The 22,124-nt window shown below is 34.7% G+C and overlaps 1 protein-coding gene across 1 annotated transcript in view; it reads right to left on the minus strand.

The window, feature by feature from the left end:
- The window catches only part of LOC148946970 (uncharacterized), a 268,849-nt gene that overhangs the window by 67,535 nt on the left and 179,190 nt on the right, over window positions 1–22,124 (minus strand). The window contains exon 6 of the mRNA XM_089096472.1: window positions 16,834–17,004. Coding sequence (XP_088952598.1) covers window positions 16,834–17,004 — 171 coding nt within the window. The remainder of the gene's footprint in view (window positions 1–16,833; window positions 17,005–22,124) is intronic.

A 22,124-nucleotide genomic window follows, 5' to 3' on the forward strand; every position in this document is an offset into this window, starting at 1 on the left:
TGCTGATACGACTGAGTTAGAAGCCAATCTTGCCAAAAGAAAGGTTACCGCAATCAAGGGCAACATCGATACTCCTCAAGCCACAAAAAAGGGCTACAGTCTTATTTGCACTTAAATGGAAAAAAATTAACTTTTTTTTTTTTTTTTTTTTTTTTTTTTTTTTTTTTTTTTTTTTTTTACATTGCGAAATCGTGCTCTGTTTTAACTTTGAGGAATCCTTTTTTACAGGTGTACTTGTAATAATCTATTTATTTTAATTAGTCCATTATGTATTGCAGTTTCATTAACGTGTTCTTCCTTTTAAATCCAATCCTCTCAAATGTATAAATTTCAATTGATGGAATAAAACTTTCTACTTTCCATTTAAATACTTGGCTTTTTGATCTTCGTAAAAAGATGTTTTTTTTGTAAATACCAAGTGTTTGCACAATAGCTGCAACACAGTCTATGTTCTAAATTTTTAGAACACATTAAATTTTTATTTAGGAATAAATGGCTTACAAAGACAATGTGAAAAGAACTTATTTTGCTCTTTTCTCGAGGTATTTCATTTGCACTCTAAGTTCGCTTTCTTTTTCATATGAAAGAAATCGACAGAGAAAAATAGTCAGAATTTAATGTAATCTCCTTTTAGTTTTCTGTCTCTAAAAATTTCTCTGAAAAGTAGTCAAATAAGCTATAACGAAATTGCTAGACTTATTCACTTAAGTTTGACGAAAGGAATTTCTTTCCGGGTAAACAGGCCAATAAAATTTGGACTTGCTTATGTCAGCATCAACAACGAGCCACAGTGCTTTCAAATGGTGTTATTTTTGGTTGAATTCAAGTCAAAATCCAAAAAAAAATGAGTAGGAAAAGGTTACAGATGAAGAAAATGATGAAAAGGCATATCAAACAGTTCGTGGTATCGAACCGTAATTAAGGAGCGATACGGCTCAATAGTAAGTGAAATTCTAAAAGACGGAATTATGATATCAGTAGATATGCTACATAAAAAAAAATCAGCTTAGTATGCTGATTCTGAATATTTAAGATTCACCAAGTTTAGTGTTACCCGTCAAAAGCTGCGAGCTTGAGAAAATTTATCTTATTTTCAAAAATGGGAAAAACACAGGAATCGTAAATCACAATCACATCATCAGATTCAGCGTGTCAGAGAACCCTACTGTAGAAGTTTCGGTAGAAGTTGAAACTCCTATGTACGAAAACGTGAAATTTTGCTTTTTGCCAGGAGAAAGATCACAGATGCGCATTTATTTGGCAACCCAGGAATCTCAATCATCCCTCAGTTCTATTAAATAGAAAATACAGTTTTTTCAACTGAAAGTAAGGAGTAACATTAAAACTTAACACGAACAGAAATTATTACGTATATGAAAGGTGTTACCTTCTCCTCAACACCTCGCTCTTTACGCTGAATTTTTTTTTTTTTTGCACTTTTGACAAAAACTTCTTATTGTTCCAATTAAATACCCTTGCGTTTCAGGAGTCGTTCTTAAAGAATTGGGACAAAATTCAAAGTTTAGCGTAAAGAGCAAGGTGTTGAGGAGGAGGCAACTCCCTTAATATACGCAATAATTTCTGTTCGTTTTACGTTTTAATGGTACAACTTACTTTCAGTTGAAAAAAACTTGTTTTCTTTTTATTTAATTTCTTATCGTTTTTTAAATAGTCCCAGGAAATCTGGCCCCACCTTCACGGAGAAATATCTTTCCCACGCATATATCCTCTAGACAATTCAATCCCGGTGAAAATTTACGCAGGCAATTACCCTTAACAACTCCACGCGTACAATTGAGACGGAAAAGAGAAAGCAAGAAATAAACAAAAATTTTGTATAGGAATTCTGGTGAATTCCTGCAGTATATAATTTCCTCTGACAAAATCACCCCCTGGAAAGTTCCCCCGTGAAAAACACATCAGCAAAAAATTCGTCTTCCCACCCTAAAATGTATTTATTCTTCCCAATGACAAATACTATGCGTAAACAATGGGCAATTTTTATAACTTAAAGACCTTTCTCCTGGGGCTGTGGGGGGAGGGGGTAGTCATGTTATATCCAGAGGCATGATTATTGGGCCTTTGAGGAGCAAAATGGCTATTTCAAAATTTTAACCTGACGATTTTGTGGAAAGAGGGGTGGGGGAGGGGGCCTAGTTGCCTTCCAATCTTTTTGGTCGTTTAAGAAAGGGCACTAGAACTTTTAATTTTCGTTCGAATGAGCCTTCTCGTGGTATTCTAGGACCAATGGGCCGATACGAGCATCCCTGGGAAAAATGATAAAAAAAAAAGAAACCACATCCGTGATCTTTCTTCTGGCAAAAAATACAAAATTCCACATTTTTTCAGGTAGAAGCTGGAAACCTCTACAATAGGGTTCTCTGAAACGCTGAATCTGATTTTGTGATTTTCATTAATATTCTCTGACTTTTATAAAGTGTTCCCCCTTTATTCGAAAATAAGGCATCTTTTCTCAGGCTCGTAACCTTTGATAGGTAGAACTAAACTTAATGAAACTTATATATTTAAAATCAACATATAAATTTGATTCTTTTGATATATCTATTGGTATCAAAATTCCATTTTCAGAATTTCGGTTACTATTGAGCCGGGCCACTCCTTACTTACAGTTCGTCACCACGAACTGTTGATGACTATCTACCTTAGCTCTGCCTTAGGATGGATGGATGATAGACTAACTATCAAAAAGCGAAAATGACATCATTTTTATACAACCCTGAAAAAGGCTTATGTCAGCTTTGCATCTCACTCAGAATATCTGTCTTGGCTTTTTCTCCAATTAGCTATGGCCTGATGTCAACTTGATTTTAATTTAAATTTAATTCAGATATTTGTTTGTTTATTTTTGGTGGTTTTTTTTTCTAGGGGTGATCGTATTGAAATAATGACCCTAGAAGCTCGGAAGAGGGTGCATTAGAACGGAAATTAAAATTTCTTGTGGCCGTTTTATGTGACCAAAATGATTGGAGGGTAACTAGGCCCCTCCAAAGCCCGTTTTTCCCAAAGTCGTCCGATCAAAATTTTGAGATAACCATTTTGTTCAGCTGCCATAGGTGAAGATTTTTCAAACTATTCAATGAAAACCTTCTGCTCTAGAACTTACTGAAGAAGAACTGCACGAAGGTTTTAAATGCAGCTGTCGTTTAACCCATTGATGAAAGGAGATATTCGTCACTCCATTGCATAAAATCAACCCAAACAGGTCGAGCCTACTACATGATCCACTGAACATTACATTAGCATTCACTATATTTCAAAAACGAAATATTGACACTTTTGGCTGACCTTTTACTTAAATGTTATCACAACCCAAGAAGGATCTTTTCAAAAGATTTATTATTTTGTCAAGAGAAACATGTGTTACATAATCTTGGATGTGAAGATGCAATTTTTGCCGAAAATTGCATTTCATTTTAATATTATTTTTTGTTGCTTAGAAAATGCACTAGACATTTCTGATGAGTCCTTAAAATTTCTTTTCAAATGAGTCCTTAAACCTATCTCTATGATGTTCCAGTTCCCCACTAGCAGCGACAAAAAAAAAAAAAAAAAAAAAAAAAAAAAAAGAAGAAAAAAAAAAAAAACTAAGAAGAAACAAAGGAGACGCATCACTGCCTCCCATGTAAAAAAAGTGATTTTTCTTGTTGCCCAAGATATGGGGGTTTTCGGCTGTGGTCATTCCAGTGGTGCAGTTTTCATGTCAACTCAACACCATTTTGTGAGTTTTCAGGCTATTTTTTGAAATTCGCACATACATACTTTTGCGGCAAACTTTTATTATTAATAATAAGCGAATAATAGTCCCTATTCCTGAATCAACTTCAAATGACATTTTTTTCTACCTTGCAAGATTTTTCAAACGCGTTTGTAAATTTCGGTTATTATGGCCTAGGGTTCGTTCTTCGCTAGGTTACCCCTAAGACAGCATCCATGATTCACTTCATTCCCGGGGCAGAGGAGACAGACTTCACTTTCCTTTCTTTTTCAACAACTAGGTTTAGTGGATGAATGTTCGATTTCTTATCAAATTGTTTAAAAATTCCATTGCGCAGAATTCAACTACTGAGAAAGAGAGAAAATTAATTTTGGCGTTTTAAGTAAGAAAAAAATATATTGGAAGCTGTAGCAGTTACAGAAAAGAATTTTACAGAGTAGACAAAAAAGAGCTTTTTTTAGAAAAAAAACTCCACGAAGGTGTTTAGTAATCACATTTTACCAATCAAAGCAAAAAAATAATTCCTTTGACTCTTTGCTTGAAGAACTGCATTGAATTTTCAGCTCCATTGTTATGTACCAGAGCCACAAACCTTGAATTATTCTGTGGCAACTTTTTCTTATCTCGTCGCGGCCACGGAAATCCTTCCGCCAGGATGGTCCTGCAACTTAGGAAATGGGCAGAAGTTTTTAAAGTTAAAACAATTTCTCGAAGAAGATTCCTGACAGGGTAGTAAACGGAATAAATTAATCATTAAATGGTCCAGAAGCTTGGTGACATAACTGTATAAAAGTGCAATAAAACAATACGAACTACACTGTTTTGGGGTTGAAGGGACAAAAAAGGTAGCTAGGTTAGGTTACGTATTTAATATATGCTATGCTTTACCCCCCCCCCTAATTTGAAAATATATAGTCCAAATTTGTTTCTGAATTATTATATTTTTATCATACTTTTTTATATTTCATAAGCATTAACCAAACTTCACTTCTCGCCTGTTCACTGGATACTAAACAAGTACGTTTTTATAGCGTTATAAAAGTTCCGTTTTTAGGGCTTCTGCCTATATTGACGAAGGTCCTCTCTTTACTTACCGTTCATGAACATGAACAGTTTGAAAAGTTAATAGAGGAAGCATGTGGCATTGCTTATCTTGTGTCAGTATGCTGTCACAAAATTAGAAATTTATGAATCCCCTTTTTAAAGTAGCTAACTAATGCACTGCATTCTTCAGAATGTTAAGAAAAATTTCCTTTGAAAATTGGTTCCCCAGATAGCAAGATGTAATGCGACAATGCGTTGAATGAACTTCCTTTTGGTTTTTCTCCAAAAAGCAAACAATCTGTAGAATAAATAAATTGCACTTTGTTCGTTAAGACTCAAGTGAATACTAAAGAGGTTTGGTGATCTGTTAATTTTACTCAAAGACGATGAGATCCGTTGCTTTCAGAAAAGTAAATGTTCTTCAGGTAAGATGGGGGACATTTCTTTATTTGAGTAGTTGTTGTTATTACGAAAAGTGTAGTTAAATCGCGCTTTCTAGGGCTATAAAGAGAGAAAGGTTGAGATGGTTAGGGCACATTCTGCGGATGAAGGATGACAGATTGCCAGATTGTCCTTTTCGGCCACCCGTCTAGGGCTAATTGTAAAGCAGTTCGTCCACAGTTGGGGTGGGAGGATGTCATAAAGAAAGATTTAAAGAAAATAAGAACTTCCTCGGAGGGTGTAAAGAGGGAGGCTTTAAATCGATTGGGCTGGAGGAGGAGCGTACGTAGCTGTATTGGCCTCAGGCGGCTTGGTGACGCGTTGAGTTTGTTAGTAGTAGTGTTAGAAGTAATCTGGAGCCGAAAGCATGGAGCTTACTAATTCTATAAAGCATAAAATTGGGAAATAAAACACAGATAGACTTGATTGTCTTAAATGATTACGAATTCAAGACTGTGATAGCCTTAAAAACGAAACAGCTGCAACAAAACCAACTTGAATTACTAAATTGCATACTGGTGAAAAGATAGGAATCTGAAATAATAGGAGGATTTGGATGAGGAGGATTCTAGTAAAAGGTGACGTCTTGGGCCAATATATTAGGAAGAGCGGCTCAAAACTGTCGAGTTATAACCACTAAACCATCTGCCAGAAATCTGTATAGCCTATCTTTTTTTCTAATACTAGGATGAGAAATAGGGGAAAATAATTTCTTAGGCCACATTGCTTTTCCATTTACATAAAATTAAGCGAGAAAAACGGGTTTAATTTCAACAAAGCAGTAAACAAAAATAAAAGCAAAACAACACTTTAATTTTTTAAAAATCTGAATATTTCGACCCCACGTCCGGGAGCCTCTCTAGACCCAAGTTCGCCCCCCCCCCAGACCTCAGTTTGCCCCCCAAGCTGAAATTTAGTTTCTGCAAAACATCCTGTCAAAATTAAAATAAGCCTGCATAATCTAAGTATCGGGAGAAATAGGTCAGTTTTTTTTAGTATATCTTTACCTTTATGGTAATATATGACTAATTTTTCAGTTTTCGCTGCCTTTTTCTTGATTCGGGAAAATTGGCTCGAACTTGCACCCCCCTCCCCAGGATTTTGACGAAATCACGCCTCTGATGATAAAGAAAGAGTTTGCAAAACTTGAACAAACATCTTCTGATAAAAAGTCTTTCAAAATTTGCTTTTTCTCAGAAAATCACACCACCTCCTCCCACGCCCTAATTTTTTCAGGATGGCAAAACCTCCCTTCCCTCCTTCAAAATATCAATCAATGGTTGCCACGAACCAGGGTTGCTAACGTCAGTAGGATTTTACTAGATCTAGTAAAAAAAAAAATCTAGTAAATTTAGAGGATCTAGTAAATTTCCCGAAATCAAGTAAAAACTAGTAAAAAGTCATGATTTACAGTAAACAAAACTTTTCTTTAAATTTTCCATGAATTCAGGGGAAAAAATTATCGTAAACATATGACAATTTACAATTTTTGCTTGTCTGTTTTACAATTTACAATTTTGCTGGTCTGTCTCAAACACAGACAAGCAGTCATCTATTTTCATAAACAGACACTTCACTTCCGGCGTCTAAAGGTCGACAAAATCAGCTTTCTGTGTATCAAATCTTACCAACTAAAAATGAATTTATAATGACACTTGGATTTGTGATGATTGGGAATCTATTTGAATCAAAACAAAAGCCAACCACCCAAGGTGATTAGGTGAATGTCCTCAGTTTGAAAATTTTTATTTAAATATATATATATATATATATATATATATATATATATATATATATATATATATATATATATATATATATATATATATATATATATATATATATATATATATATATATATATATATATATATATATATATATATATATATATATATATATATATATATATATATATATATATATATATATATATTATATATATATATATATATATATATATATATATATATATATATATATATATATATATATATATATATATATATATATATATATATATATATATATATATATATGTGTGTGTGTGTGTGTGTGTGAATATCCAAAAAAAGGATTTTTGAACTTGTAGGTTTCCGGAATTTTTTTTTGAGCATTTAGTAAAAACAGATGCGATCTAGTAAATATTTTCCTTTACTAAATCGGAGGATTTAGTAAATTCTTCCAGGTCAGGGTGGCAACCCTGATCAGAACAAAACTAAAAACAAATTCTTACATTTCATTTACCATGCAGCTTATCAGAAGCCACAAAACCGGCCACACTAGCTTTAGTAGATTTGTAGGATGTCTTGGCGCGGTCTGCTTTGTACCTTCACAAAATTAAATAAAAAAAACAAGTTTTTTAAACTGAAAGTAAGGAGCGACATTAAAACTTAAAACGAACAGAAATTATTCCGTATATGAAAGGGGCTGTCCCCTCCTCAACGCCTCGCTCTTTATTCCGTATATGAAAGGGGCTGTCCCTCCTCAACGCCTCGCTCTTTACGCTAAAGTTTGACTCTGTCTCACAATTTTTTTTTAAAACAATAAAAAACTTTAGCGTAAAGAGCGAGGCGTTGAGGAGGGGACAGCCCCTTTCATATACGGAATAAAGAGCGAGGCGTTGAGGAGGGGACAGCCCCTTTCATATACGGAATAATTTCCGTTCGTTTTAATTTTTAATGTCACTCCTTACTTTCAGTTTAAAAAACTTATTTTTTTTATTTAATATCTGATCGTTTTTTAGTTAATGCAGCTTTTATTTGAATAAAAATTTAACTTTTCTTTTTCTAAATGGATGTCTTTACAAATTAACTTACGTAACTAACTTCTATATTCATATATTTTTATTCTGGCAAAAATTAAAAGTTGCAGATTTTTGAAGATATGAGCTTGAAACCTATGTAAGAGGGTTTTCTGATATGCTGAATCTAACGTTGTGATTTTCATTACAATTCTTTTACTTTTAGGGGATGTTTCCCCCCTCTATAAAAAATCGAGTAAATTTCCCCAGTCTTGTTGCCTTTGATGAGTAATACTAAACTTAATAAAATTTATATATTTATAATCAGCATTATAAACACATTCTTTTGATACATTTATTGACATCAAAATTCGCTTTTTAAAAGTTTCGATTACTATTGAGCCGTATCGCTTGTTTTTTTATTGTTTTTTTTTTTACGTATATGTTATTACGTATATGAGGGGGGTGTCGCCTGAGTGACTACCACCCGCGGTACGTTAAAAGTTAAAAAAAATTTGATTCACAAACCCCTTAATCACAAAGGCCTTTTAATTAGAATAGATAGCTATTTTGAAAGCAATAAAAAAAAACTGTAGCGTAAAGAGCGAGGTATTGACTTGGGGGAGAACCCCCTCACATACGTTATAATTTCTGTTCGTTTTAAGTTCTAATATTCCTTCTTACATTTCAGTTGAAAAAACTTGGTTTTTTTTATTTAATTTCTGATCGTTTTTTAAATAATGCTTGGAAATCCGGCGCCCCCTTCATAGAAATGTCCCTTACCCCAAAGAAACATCCTCCACGGAAATATTCTCCAGAGTAACTCCCTCCTCTAGCCCCCCTCCAGAAAAAATCCTTCCTGAAAATGGTTGTATACTTCCCAATAACCAATAAATAATGCTGGCAAGTCCGGCGCACCCTTCATGGCGATTTCCCTTCCCCCATGAAAACTTCCTTCATGAACAGATCGTCCAACATAACCCCCGACCCACCCTTCCCTCCCACTAGCAGAAAAAAACCTCCTGAAAACTTCTGTATACTTCCGAATAACCAATACTATATGTTAACATTGGGTAAAGTTCATATCTTTTAGCCCTCCCTCTGGGTACTTCGGGGATTAAGTCATCCCAAAAGACATATTTATCATATTTTCGACCATGCTGAACAAAATGGCTATCTCAAAATTTTGATCGGGCGACTTTGATAAAAACATAAGCGTGGGTGGGGGCCTAGTTGCCCTCCATTTTTTTTGGTCACTTAAAAAGGGCACTATAACTTTTAATTTCCGTTCCAATGAGCCCTCCCACGATCTTCTAGAACCACTGGGTCGATACGATCACCCCTGGGAAAAAAAAAACAAAAAACAAACAAACAAACAAATAAACACGCATCCGTGATCTTTCTTCTGGCAAAAAATAAAAAATCCACATTTTTGTAGATAGGAGCTTGAAACCTCTACAGTAGGGTTCTCTGATACGCTGAATATGATGGTGTGATTTTCATTAAGGTTCTATAACTTTCAGGGGGTCTTTCCCCCTTTTTTTGAAAATCAGCCAAATTTTCTCAGGCGTGTAACTTTTGATGGGTAGCTCTAAACTTGATGAAAGTTATATATTTGAAATCAGCATTGAAATCTAATTCTTTTGATATATCTATTGGTATCAAAAACCCGTTTTCTAGAGTTTCGGTTACCATTGAGCCGGGTCGCTCCTTACTTACAGTTCGTTACCACGAACTGTTTGATAAATGCAATAATTTCGAGTGATAACATTAAATGGTTCGAAGGCCAGTCGTATTCGTCGGCCCTTAAAATTGGTCGTGAGCATTTTGGGTTTTACAGCTTTGCCACAATTTCAGCCTCTGCATATCTTGAGTACCTCGGGCTTACATGTGGAACATCAATTCGGGCAACACAGTCACAAATAATCAATGTGTTGAGAGAGAAGTTGAGAAAGTCCTATGGAGTTATGGACTTCTCTCTAGATTTAAAGGTCGTTGTGTTCTTTAGGTTCTGCAAGTATTTTCTCAGTTTCCTCATTTGCACTCCTAATAGTTACATTTCCCGACGGTATGGGTTTTACAGATTTTTCAAAAATGGATGAGCTGTCCCGTAGATTTGACGACCACTGCAATAGAATCATCGATTTTCTAGTAACTTGTCTTCAATCAAGGGCTTAGCATCGTATCATATTTCTCTCAAGGGTAATGGGCCAATTTGGTATGAGAACCCTAGGTCGGCTATATAACGCATTTTTCACACCACAAATGTTGTTTTTGACACCCTTTTGGAAATTTTTCTCCGCCTCTGATAAAATGCAAATCCGATCGTTGTACATTAGGTTATCCCTTTTTGAACTTGTAATAGTTATATTTCCCAATGGTATGGTGTTTTCTGAGATTAATTAAAAAAAAACTTTTTCCACAAAATAAGTTTTTCAAAAAAAGTAATGAACTCCATCAAACCAAAAATGATTTCCCTTTTCTAATATTTTTAGTGTTTCAATAAATATCTTGCAATCACTTCTTTTGGTTCCATGGTAACTGAACCACTGTGTAACTGAACCCCAAGCAACTGGATCACTGTAACTGAACCACCGTGCAACTGAACCACCGTGCAGCTGAACCATCGTGCCATTGAACCACCGTGCAACTGAACCACCGTGCAACTGAACCACCGTGCAACTCAACCCCCGTGCAACCGAACCCTGTGTAACTGAACCTCGTGCAACTAAACCTCTCAAACAATCCCGGTAAATCTGGCTCGCCGTCCATGAAAAATTAAAACGAACTTTGTTTATGAATTCTGACAAATTTCCCCCGTGTAAAATTTCCTCTGGAAAGTTCCCTGCAGAAACTTCCCTCCCCATGGAAAATTCTCCCCGTATAAAATAACGAGTAATTTGTACTTCCTCCCTCCCAAGACCATCTTGTATATTTAACCCAACGTTAACAAAAAGTTATAAAATATTAGCGTAAAAATATTTACCAGACGAAAGTTTCACTTCACATAAAACACCATGAATGACCAACCATTACACCATTAAAAGCTCTGAAAACAGAGGCCTCAACATGTAAATGCAAATTTACATTTCTACATGTTTTTTGTTTTTTTATTTCACGGAAAAATCTACTGACTCAACTCAATAGTTACACACATAAAAGCCCTCTTAATTCATGACAGCTAAAACCTTGTAAAGAGCAATCAATGGCCCATACAGGTTTTTAAGGAAACTGTCTGGTGAAAAAAATTTCTAACGTGACATTATTTTACAACAGTAATTTTGGTTCATATTTTACTGGACGGTAACGTGTGACATTGTAGTACAGGCAAACTAGCCAAAAATATGGGTCGAACCTAAACAAATTGCAACAGAAATGATTTTTATACCATATTGTAGAGAAAAGAAAGGCTCAACAACATATTCAAAGTCGCACATTCTAGGTCGACGCAAAACAATTTGTTTTGGGGGGGGGGGGCTTTTCGTGTCAATTTTTTCAGTTTTTTTCTAAAAAAAATTGAACTATCGGTAAATGTTCGTTTTTTTGTATATGAAGTACCGTTCTGATTTAAAATGAAAAGCTGAGCCCGAAAATAAGAGCAAATTCAACATAAAAACTACCAGAAAAAAGTTCAACAACCATCAAAGTGCGATTTATTCTTCACCTCCTTGTGACCTCTGTTACACCATAACGTCAGAAGATCCCAACCCGCTGAGATCGTAATAAGATGAGCCCTAAGTTCAAATTACACTGATTTAGTGCCTACTCGAAAGCCCTTTTCATATTCATCAATATGCACTTTTTTTCATTTAACATGTTTCTTTTAGCACTTATTGCTGAAATTAAATAATTAATATATAGAGTAGGTATTTTGGTTAGGTCATGTTCAGAAAGCCACTAAGCTGATTCATTTTATAGGTATACGGGTTGAAACAAGTGAGATTGCTTTGGGGATAGATAGAATATACATAATTTGTGCAATATATTTGCAAATTAGGGAGGTTGGGGCTAAATATAACGGCGGTGCATGCAAAACGTAACCTAACCAAAATACTTACTCTATATATTAATTATTTAATTAAAATATAACTACAACGCAGTTTTTCCCTTGAGCCTAGGCTAATTGTCTCCGCATACAGACCGGTTATTGTCCGATCTTGCAGATCCAAATTATTGGTGTTATTACAATCTATTACAAGCAATTCCATCAAGGTTGAGCATGTAAAATTCTAACTTGTGTTTTACCCAATGATTTTGCCTAGTATTTTTAGAATACTGAAAATCTGAGTTCAGTGGTTCAGTTACACGGTGGTTCAGTTTCACGGTGGTTCAATTGCACGGCTCTTCAGTTGAATGGGGGTTCAGTGGCACGGTGGTTCAGTTGCACGGTGGTTTAGTCGCATGGGTGATCAGTTACACGGGGGTTCAGTTAAATAGGGTTGAGTTACACGGGGGTTTAGTTGCACGAGGGTTTAGTGAAATACCTACTCTATATATTAATTATTTAATTTCAGCAATAAGTGCTAAAAGAAACATGTCAAATAAAAAAAAAGCGTATATCGATGAATATGAAACTTGTTTTCTAGCAGACATTACATTCGGTTAACTTGATTTTTGAGCTCAGCTCATCATTTTTTGACCGAATAGCTGCCTTCTGATCTCATGGTGAAGAAGAGGTCACAATGATGAGAAGGGTAAAATCACATATTCATGATTATGAAACTTTTTTCTGGTTCACTGTACATCAAATTTGCATTCATTTTCGGGGCAAGCTCTTCATTTTACATCGATATGATACTTCATATACAGAAAAACGAACATTAACCAACAGTTCATTTTCTTTTAGAAAAAAATTGAAAAAAAAGACACGAAAAGCAAAGAAACTAGGTTTGCGTCGACCTAGAATGTGCAATTTTGGATATTTTGTTCAGCTGTCTATTCTCTACAATATGGTACGAAAATCATTTCTGTTGCAATTTGTTTAAGGTCATGTTGCAATTTGTTTGGGGTCAAACTCTAGTTTGCCTGTGCTATTGTAATGTTTGGACCAACAGTTCATGGTCAGATGTTTTTGACTCTACCCAATGCTCCTTACAAACATACACAAGGAACGTGAATTCTTAGTATATGCAGGATATTGGCAAAGGACAAAACAAACCATTTTGAGATCAACGTATATGATTCATTGGTGCAAGGAATATTCAAACAAACAAAAATTATTCTTTCTATATCTTCTCATTCTTCATTCAATCACATTGAGTTACCTATTAATAGTATACCGAATGATCTTCTATTGTTGAAGATGATAAAGTTCAATTCCTGCTTTTTGCTACGCAACTGGATTGTTGTTCACTTGAAATATAGTGTAATATTTCCAGATCTCCCATTATAGCAATATTGTCTACAGCAGAGGTCAAACAAGTATAATTTATAGGCAGAGAATCATAACAAGAAACCAACGTATAAATGCACGATCGGTTTTGGTTCGATTACAGCATCTACTACTTCTGAGCCCTCTTGATCCGATCTCTGTCCAGCATCCACGAGAAATAATTTTGTCAAGTTTTCTCTCAGAGTACCGTTTGCCATCATGGTAAAATGCTCTGATGGGCCAAGAACATCGTGAACAAAGTACAATCCATTTGAAAGTGATAAGAAGCACGATATCAGTCGAGAACTCCGACCTGAGTTTACAGAGTTTACGTTTAGCTGCAAAATATCAAACCGGCCTGGCTTGATAACTTTAAGCTGGTTATTCAATATCTCTGTCTCTTCTCTATTCCGATGTGACGGGTGAGCAACTTTTTTGGACTTTGATACTAAAACCGATAAATGAAATTTCCTTGCAACTGCCTCTGTTGCGTCTAGTTTTCAAACACAACTGCTTAAAGGTAATGGTTCAAATTTGACGGTTTGGAAATAGCGTTTCTTTAAAAAAAAAAAAAATCTTGCGCGCCAGTCTAAATAGGTCACAAGTGTGCCAAAAATTGGACTCAATGGCATAAATTGCTTATTCAAGCCGATGAGAACCACATTTTAAATGGTTCTCATAGCAGAAACAAGAACAGTAGCAAGAAGAACGTCAACCAGTTTCATTTTAAAAGTTTTTATATAGTTTTGTTGGAAAATGTCATGCATCAATTTCAGTAGGTCGAAAGCATGCTAAAGGTAGGATGCATTGGCGAATTGCGCTTGCTAAAGCCCATGAGAGCAGGACTTTATTTGGTTCTCATAGCATAACCTCTTGTTTAAAAACGTTGGCCGATTTTTTGTGCCAATTTTTTTTCGGGTCCACTGAAAACCTGCTGACTTGAAGCTTCTTTTACCAAGATTAAAAAAAAAAACTGAAGCTCTGTGCAAAATCGAGGAACTATATCTAATAGAGTCGCATAACACCTTCCTAAAAACAACAATCGATCTTCTTTTGTTATTTATAATCTTTGAACTAGTGGATGTGAAATCTTCAACTAACCAGCTGGAGACGCGATTTTCTGATAAATAGCATTATAAATCATTCGTAGGGAACCAAGAACTATATTAAAAATTCGAGCCTCGTAATTGTTTTTATCCAAGTGCAGAATGTAAGCTCAGAAACCATCATAAATTTCTTTCAAGAGAACATCCAATTCTAATAAAGCCTTAAACTTATCATGCAGTCAATATTTTATTTTGACAATTTTTCTTATTTGGTGCTAATTTCTCTTACAGATTACTTCCTAAAAAAAAATAATAAAAAGACTATTATGTCAAAGGTAGGAGAAGCTGTCATAGCTTTCAATCTTTTCGTAGGATCCAAAAATGTAATTAGTCCCTGGCGATGGACGAATATAGAATCTTTCTTTAGGAATTTTATTTCCAGAATTTCAAATACAGCTCGAGCTATCCAATTTCCGAATAGAGTACATCAGCTTATAACTGATAATGGCTCTAGATCAGGGACAAAGCGTGGGAGGCTTCAAGCATTCTTCCTCTTTCCCGTCGGAAGAAGAAGCCAAAATTCGGCTTGTATAATAAAGAAAGAAACTGACAAAAAATTATAAATATAATTGCACACGGCAGTCAGAAGAGGGAATTGCCTAGAGGACTAGGATTTTCCTTCTTCCCACATGGAAATATTTCAAAAATAAGATTATATGAAATTCCGATTATTGGGTTGCAAAATGTACATTTTTGAAAAACCATGAGAAAAACTTTGTTATGTGTATTCTCATTAGGTGCTAGTCTCTTAGTAAAGGTGGTCTGCTTGAACAGGGCACAACCAACTTACCAACATGTATTTTTAAATTAAAAAATACATGAATTTCTACAAGCACACTTTGTGCAGACAACCAAGGTAAATTCATAACACCACAAAAGTTTTTGTATAGCAGTGCTAGGTCAAAAAACTTCTACAAAGCAGACACGTCTTTATTTACAATTGCGAGGCGTGCATTTATGCAAAATAGTAACCATTTCCTAAAGAATATAGAAGAAAATTTTCCACGGGATTTAAAATTAATATAATTTCAATTTAGAATAGATTACTTTAATTTTTACTGAGGCGAGGGGCTTAGAAAACAAGTCTTTGGAGGGACTAGATTTCTCTCTTCTATTGTGTGCCGCCATATGTGCCATATGCCTTAAAACCAGGGGGTAGGTCTACACGATGGGACATACAGCGAGCATTGATGAAATTTTCCATATATACGCTGAAGAGGTACTTTTCATGATAAAATTGTTCCACCCCGAACTTAAAATGGCAATTGAGAAATGTCAAACACATCAGAATTTTTTTGAAATAATATTTAAACTTCAGCATCTAATGATCCAAGTGAATTTTACTTTCTATTTTTTATCAGCATCCTCACTTAATGTTGCTTTAAAACATTCGAGAGATAATGTTCTATTTCAAAAACTTTTCTAATAGAAGTAGAAATCTCTCTAGTAGATTTCTCTCTAGAAATCTAACTAGTGCAAGTACAATATAGACAATCATCGCTGAAAAAAGAATAGGTACCGGGTCTTATGTTTAAAATTAATAGAATAAAATTAAAACCAACCGGAAATCTTTGATGTTTAACATTTTTATGCCCGTTGAGAGAAGGGGGGGGCAGACTTGACATACTAAAGTAATGCGACATTCTTCCGGCAACATAAAAAAAAAACCATGGTTAAAAACAGTCACAAAACTACTATATTTGAATAGTGTCTAAGCTCAAAATACAGCCCCCCCCCCCCTTGAAAAAAAAACTACTTTTGTTTCTGTTTAGAGATCAACAAATTTTCTCTTTTCTTAAAAAAGATAAATAAACAATGAAATATACCAGATTCATATGAATTTTTGTCATAGTTTTTGCTCTTTTTTATAAAAAATATTTTATCGGCTAAAACACAGAAATGCTGGCTATTATAGGTTGTTTAGATGTCTCTGCCCCTGTCCTGGAGCAAATTAGCTCCTGAGCGCACTCAACCCTTATTTTTTCACTGACAAATTTCAATAGCACGTTTCTTTCACTACGAATGTCAAAAACTAGTGTATACTTAGTTTATCATAATGGAGCATCAAGATGGAAGATTAAGGTTTAAAGAAATTATAACTAGAGTTTATGAAAATAAAGAACAAGTTTCTGGCCTAGTTATTGTCTATATGTCCTTTTTTTGTCTATTATCTGTGCATTTAAGCTACTGCTAGTTCTTCAAGCACAGTTTCGTAAGTTTCTAAAAGACAGGAAAGGGATTTTCCTAATGGAAAATTGCAGGTTAGAATGTCCATTTTTGTTTGCATTTCTATATCTATACGCTGTGACCTTGTAGATACACAGAGTTGACAATAAAATGATTGATCTGTCTGCTTAAATTTTTCTGAATGGGAGGAAAACAATCATACTTACAGGCAGTTAGCAATGGCTAAAGTACATTCATTAGGATATGTTTTCCCGTCAGAACCACACACGTTTCTGCTTTCGTTATCTTTTGATATGCATGACAAAGCAGAGCAATGATCAATCTTCCTCTGGCATTTTCGTATGTCAGCAATTGATATCTTGTCTCTCTCTGATCTCCTTCAAAATAAAGAAGGGGTGTTAGTTAAAGTGCGGGCCAGCATTTGACAATAAATTATGACAGCATTCTTGTCTTGCACAGCATTGCTAAATAGAAAGATGGAAGGCTGGAATTCGGAAAACCTGACGTACCACCAAACGTTCTAAGCAAAATAAGCACCAGAAATGCAACTCATGTTGTTATCTTTAACTAATTAATTTTAAAAACTTTTTTCTAAAAGCAAAGTTTTTTAAAGGAAAATAAAGAGCTTCATAAAATCAAAAACGAGCAGGAATAAGTCAAATAATAATTCAAACTTAAAATGAACAGAAATCGTTACCAATAAATAAATGAGATCTAAAACAAAATGAAATTTCAATATGTAACAAAGTCAGTCTTCAAATCGAACAGAAATTACCACAAACGGGAGTGGGGATAACGCCCCTATGCCTTCTAACGGTCAGAGCGGCATATGCGCTTTACTGAAATGATCTTTCATTTCGAGCAGTGGGTTTGTATTTGTCATGTTTTGGATTTGTTCATGTTGTAATTATTTTGATTCCAGTAACGCGCAAGTGACGCTCTCACCTTTAGAAGGCTTAGGAGCGTAAGGCATGCTCTTATTTGTGGTAATGTCTGCGTTTTAAGTTTGACTCGATTATTCGTTGTAAAATCTCTTCGTTTTCTGTTCCCTTGAGTACGTACTTATTCTTGTCTATCAAGCAACGCTGATAGACTAGTCTAACAACGCTTGTCTACCTATTCTAATTCCTAGAAGACAGGCAGGAGCAAAGAGAATATTTTAGAGGCTGCACTATGGAGGGGATATCTTGTCAAAACAGAAAATTAGGGCATTCAAAACAGTAGGATTGTCAACAAAACGTCTTTGAAAAATCTTTATATAAAAAAGGGAAGTGTCGACTTGAATTATTACTCTGCCTTTTTTGCTTACAGGGTTTGGATTGGTGGCAAAACTGAAAATTTTGTCAATAAAACCAATATTATTAAGAAAGCCAAAAGTCAGAAGGCCGAATAAATTCCCGGACGATCTTCAGAAACTTTGAGACTGGAAAAAGCCATCATTTAACACAATCCTAACCTATCACCAACCAATTCTGATATGATTGCAAAAAAAGTACGCAATCTATATTAGAAATAAATTGAATTATAGGCCACAGATATATATGTCTCTTGGGATACTTTGTCCCTATTGTACCGTAAAATCCTCTTCATTGGCATGGAATAATCTTTTTAAGATCAGATTGAAACATCTTAAGACTTCTGGAATCACTCATCCATAGGGAATACTGTTTCTGTCCTGATTAGATGCTGAACGGAAAGGAATCAACTCTAAAGCTATTATTCAAAGTAGTTCCTTATAGAAGGAAATTTGTCCTAACGGGGCAAATAAAATTCATCGTGACTCTTGCTTTTTAGATACAAAATCTGTATTTTGATGATTACTAAGACACAACGATTATATACCAACAAGTCATAACCCCCGAAACTTCACACAAAAGGAGCTTATTTTTTTATTTTAAAGTTCAAATGAGATGCTCTAGAGTCTAGAGCCTATCAATAAAACAGTAAACTAGAAGCTCCTTTAGTGTTTAGCGACCAAATTTTGACCCTTAATAAGGAAAATACAAGTTCTAATGTGTAACTGAGTCACTACTTTCTAGTTTACCAGAAACATTTTTTCTATATGATTTGGTTAGAGCAACAAAAAAAAACAACAGATTCTTCATAGTAATGAATGGTAAGTAAATAACTTGTCAATAACGAAAGTATAAAAGCCTAGCTATTGATAAAATTAAATCAAAGAATCAGCTTTTTACGGTGATCCTAAATATGTGTTTGTTTATTAGTAATTAGTGCAGTTATTAGTACACAAGAAAGTTCACATAAATATAGAAAACAATTTAATAAGGGGCATTTTCGGTAAAAGATATGCCGTCAACTTTTGCTTGCATTGCAAGTGTTACCATGAGCTGATATATGAAGCCACCATAATCAGAGATGTATCCCCTGAACGGACTGCTAGGAATTTCTGTATTTTCCCCCTGAACGGATACGTTTTTGTGTTTTATTATCGTGTGTTTTTATTTGTGTTTTTATTTTTCAGTTATGAAGTATAAAGGTTTCAAATATATTGGTTTTTGGTATTCAAAATTAAATGAAAAATATTGAATAAAAAATTTTTATTTGATTTTCTTAATCTTAGTCTTAACGTTTTACTTTGAACAAACTACTCTGATAATGCTTTACTTTTTATAAACACTGAGTAGTCTAAAGGCATTACATATTTTGGTGTTTGATAACCGACTTCAATACTGTCGATATTGTTAAAAAATTAACTAAAAAAAAACTTTAAAAAAAAAAAATTTTTTAAAATAAAAGTAAAGGCTATTTTAAAATCAAGATCAGCAGATACAAATACCTGTTAAAATTCAAACTCAAAACGACCAGAAATTACCATTGAAGAATAAATCAAACCCAAAATGAACAGAAATTAAATAAACAATGATAGCAAAAAAAAAATACAACAAGTAAATAAATAAATCTTAAAGCGAGTAATGCTTAAATTGAATGTGCAAATCAAGCTTAAAACGAAACACAATACTTAGCTATTGAAGTATAAATGGAACTCAAAACAAACAGAAACTAAATAAACAATCAATGCAAAGAAACATACAAAGATACGAATGTAAATGAATAATTTACATTATTCATTCCCCTTTATTAACTATAACTTTCCCCTTCCTTAACTTAAAAACCTAGAGCCTGCTGCGTCATTGGCGCTTCACTAAAAACGAATTATATTACAAATATTTTCTTTTCCAATTCTTACAGCATTGAAAATGAAAATAAAATCACAGTGAAATAAAGTCTTGAACTGGTGAACCTTTAAACAACTAATATCATTATATATCAAATATTCAACTTGATTTTGTTTATAGTTTCCAAGACTGTTTAAGACACATATATTTTTCGGTTTATTTATTCATTTACATTAGTATCTATTGTATGTTGGTTTGTATTGATTCTTTATTTAGTTTCTGTTCGTTTTGGGTTTCATTTATACTTCAATAAAAAAATTTTATTTTGGTTTTAAGCTTAATCTGCATATTAAATTTAAGCATTACTCGCTATGTTTTTTTTTGCTATGATTATTTCTTTAATTTTTGTTCGTTTTGGGTTTCATTTATTCTTTAATAGTAATTTCTAGTCGTTTTGAGTTTGAATTTTAACAGATATTTGTATCTGCTGACCTTAAGTTTAAAATGGCCTTTACTTTTCTTTGAAAACTTATTTTTTGGAAAGCTTTTTTTAAATTAATTTTTGTTCGTTTTTGATTGTAAAAAGTTTCAAATTTTAAAAAATTCAAAATTTTTCAAATTTATACCAAATGGCTATCTCAAAATTTTATCAGATGATTTTAGGGAAAAGGGGCTGGGGGGGGGGGGGCTAATTGCCCTTCGATCTCTTTTGAACTTTTAAAAATGAAAAGAAATTTCCATTTTCAATCAAATGAGCCCTTTCTGAAGTTTATATGAGCATCCCTTCCATAACAGCTTAATATGCCCACCAGGCATAACTTACAACGCCTACACCGGCCCTGAAGGATTATGTTGACCACGGAGTTTTCCTTATATGATATTTAAACCGTTTTGAAAAATGGCTCTCTCAAAGTTGTATGGGGTGGGTTTTAGGAAAATAGGGCGTGGAGGGGGGCCTAGTTGTCCTGGATTATCTTTTGACTCGTAAAAAGTGAACGATAAGTTTCATTTTCCAATCAAATGAGCCCTCTCCAAAGTTTATACGAACATCCCTTTCCATAAGAACCATATATGCCCCCAGGGCATAACTTGCAGCGCCTGTCCCGGGCCCTGGGTGGCTGCGTCGACACAGGAGTTTTTTTTATCTGACCTTGAACTATTTTTAAAGAAATGACTATCTCAAAATTTTTATCGGGCGGGTTTGGGGGAAAAGGGTGTGTGTGGAGGGGGGGGGCTAACTGCCCTCGGATATCTTTTAACTCTTAAAAATGAACTAGAACTTTCATTTTTTAATTAAATGAGAAATCTCCGATGTTTATACGATTATCCCTTTCATACGAACCATATACGCCCCCAGGACAACACTTGCAACACCTACCCCCCGGGCCCTGGGGGGTTGTGTCGAAACTGGAGTTTTTGCTATCTAACGTAGTTTTGAACTACTTTTGAAAGAATGGCTATCTCAAAATTTGTAGCAGATGGGCTTAGGGAAAAAGGGCGTGGGGGGGGGGGCTAGTTGCCCTTTAATCTCCTGATTCTTAAAAAGTGAACTAGAACTTTCAAAATCGAATCAAATGAGCATTCTATGAAGTTTATACGAGCATCCTTTTCACAAGAACCAAACATACCTTCAGGGCATAACTTAGAACGCCTTCTCCCGGGCCCTGGGGGGTTGTATTGACACCAGATTTTTTCTTATCTGACCTTTGAACTATTTTTAACCAAATGTATATCTCAAAATTTTCATCAGATGGGTTTGGAAAAAGAAAGGCGTGGGGGGGAGTTGCCCTTGGATCTCTTTCGATTCTTAAAAAGTGAACTCGAACTTTCAATTTCCAATCAAAGGACCCCTCTCTGAAGTTTATACGGGCATCCCTTTCATAAGAACCATATATCGCCAGGGCATAACTTACAACGCCTGCCCCCGGGCCCTGGGGGGTTGTGTCGACACCTGAGATTTTGTTATCTGGCTTGTGAACAGTTTTTAATAAAATGGATATCTCAAAAAATTGTATCGGGTGCATTTGGGGAAAAGGGGGCGTGGGAGGGCTTATTCCCCTCCAATCTCTTTTGACTCTCAAAAGTGAAATAGAACTTTTTCAATTTCCATTCAAATGAGCCCTCTGTGATGTTTTTATGAGCATCCCTTCCATAAGAACCATATATTCCCCCAGGGCATAACTTACAACACCTGCCCTCGGGTCCTGGGGGGCTGTATCAACCCGAAGATTTCGTTATATGGTCTTTGAACGATTTTTGACAAAATGTATGTCTCAAAATTGTTATCGGATGGGTTTGTTGCAAAAATGACGTGGAGGGGGGAGGGCTAGGTACCCTCCAATCTACTTTCAATTTTCAAT

Source organism: Artemia sp. Qi Xiang Cuo, chromosome 11 (assembly GCF_049724085.1).
Source record: "Artemia sp. Qi Xiang Cuo chromosome 11, ASM4972408v1, whole genome shotgun sequence".
Taxonomy (NCBI): Eukaryota; Metazoa; Arthropoda; class Branchiopoda; order Anostraca; family Artemiidae; genus Artemia; species Artemia sp. Qi Xiang Cuo.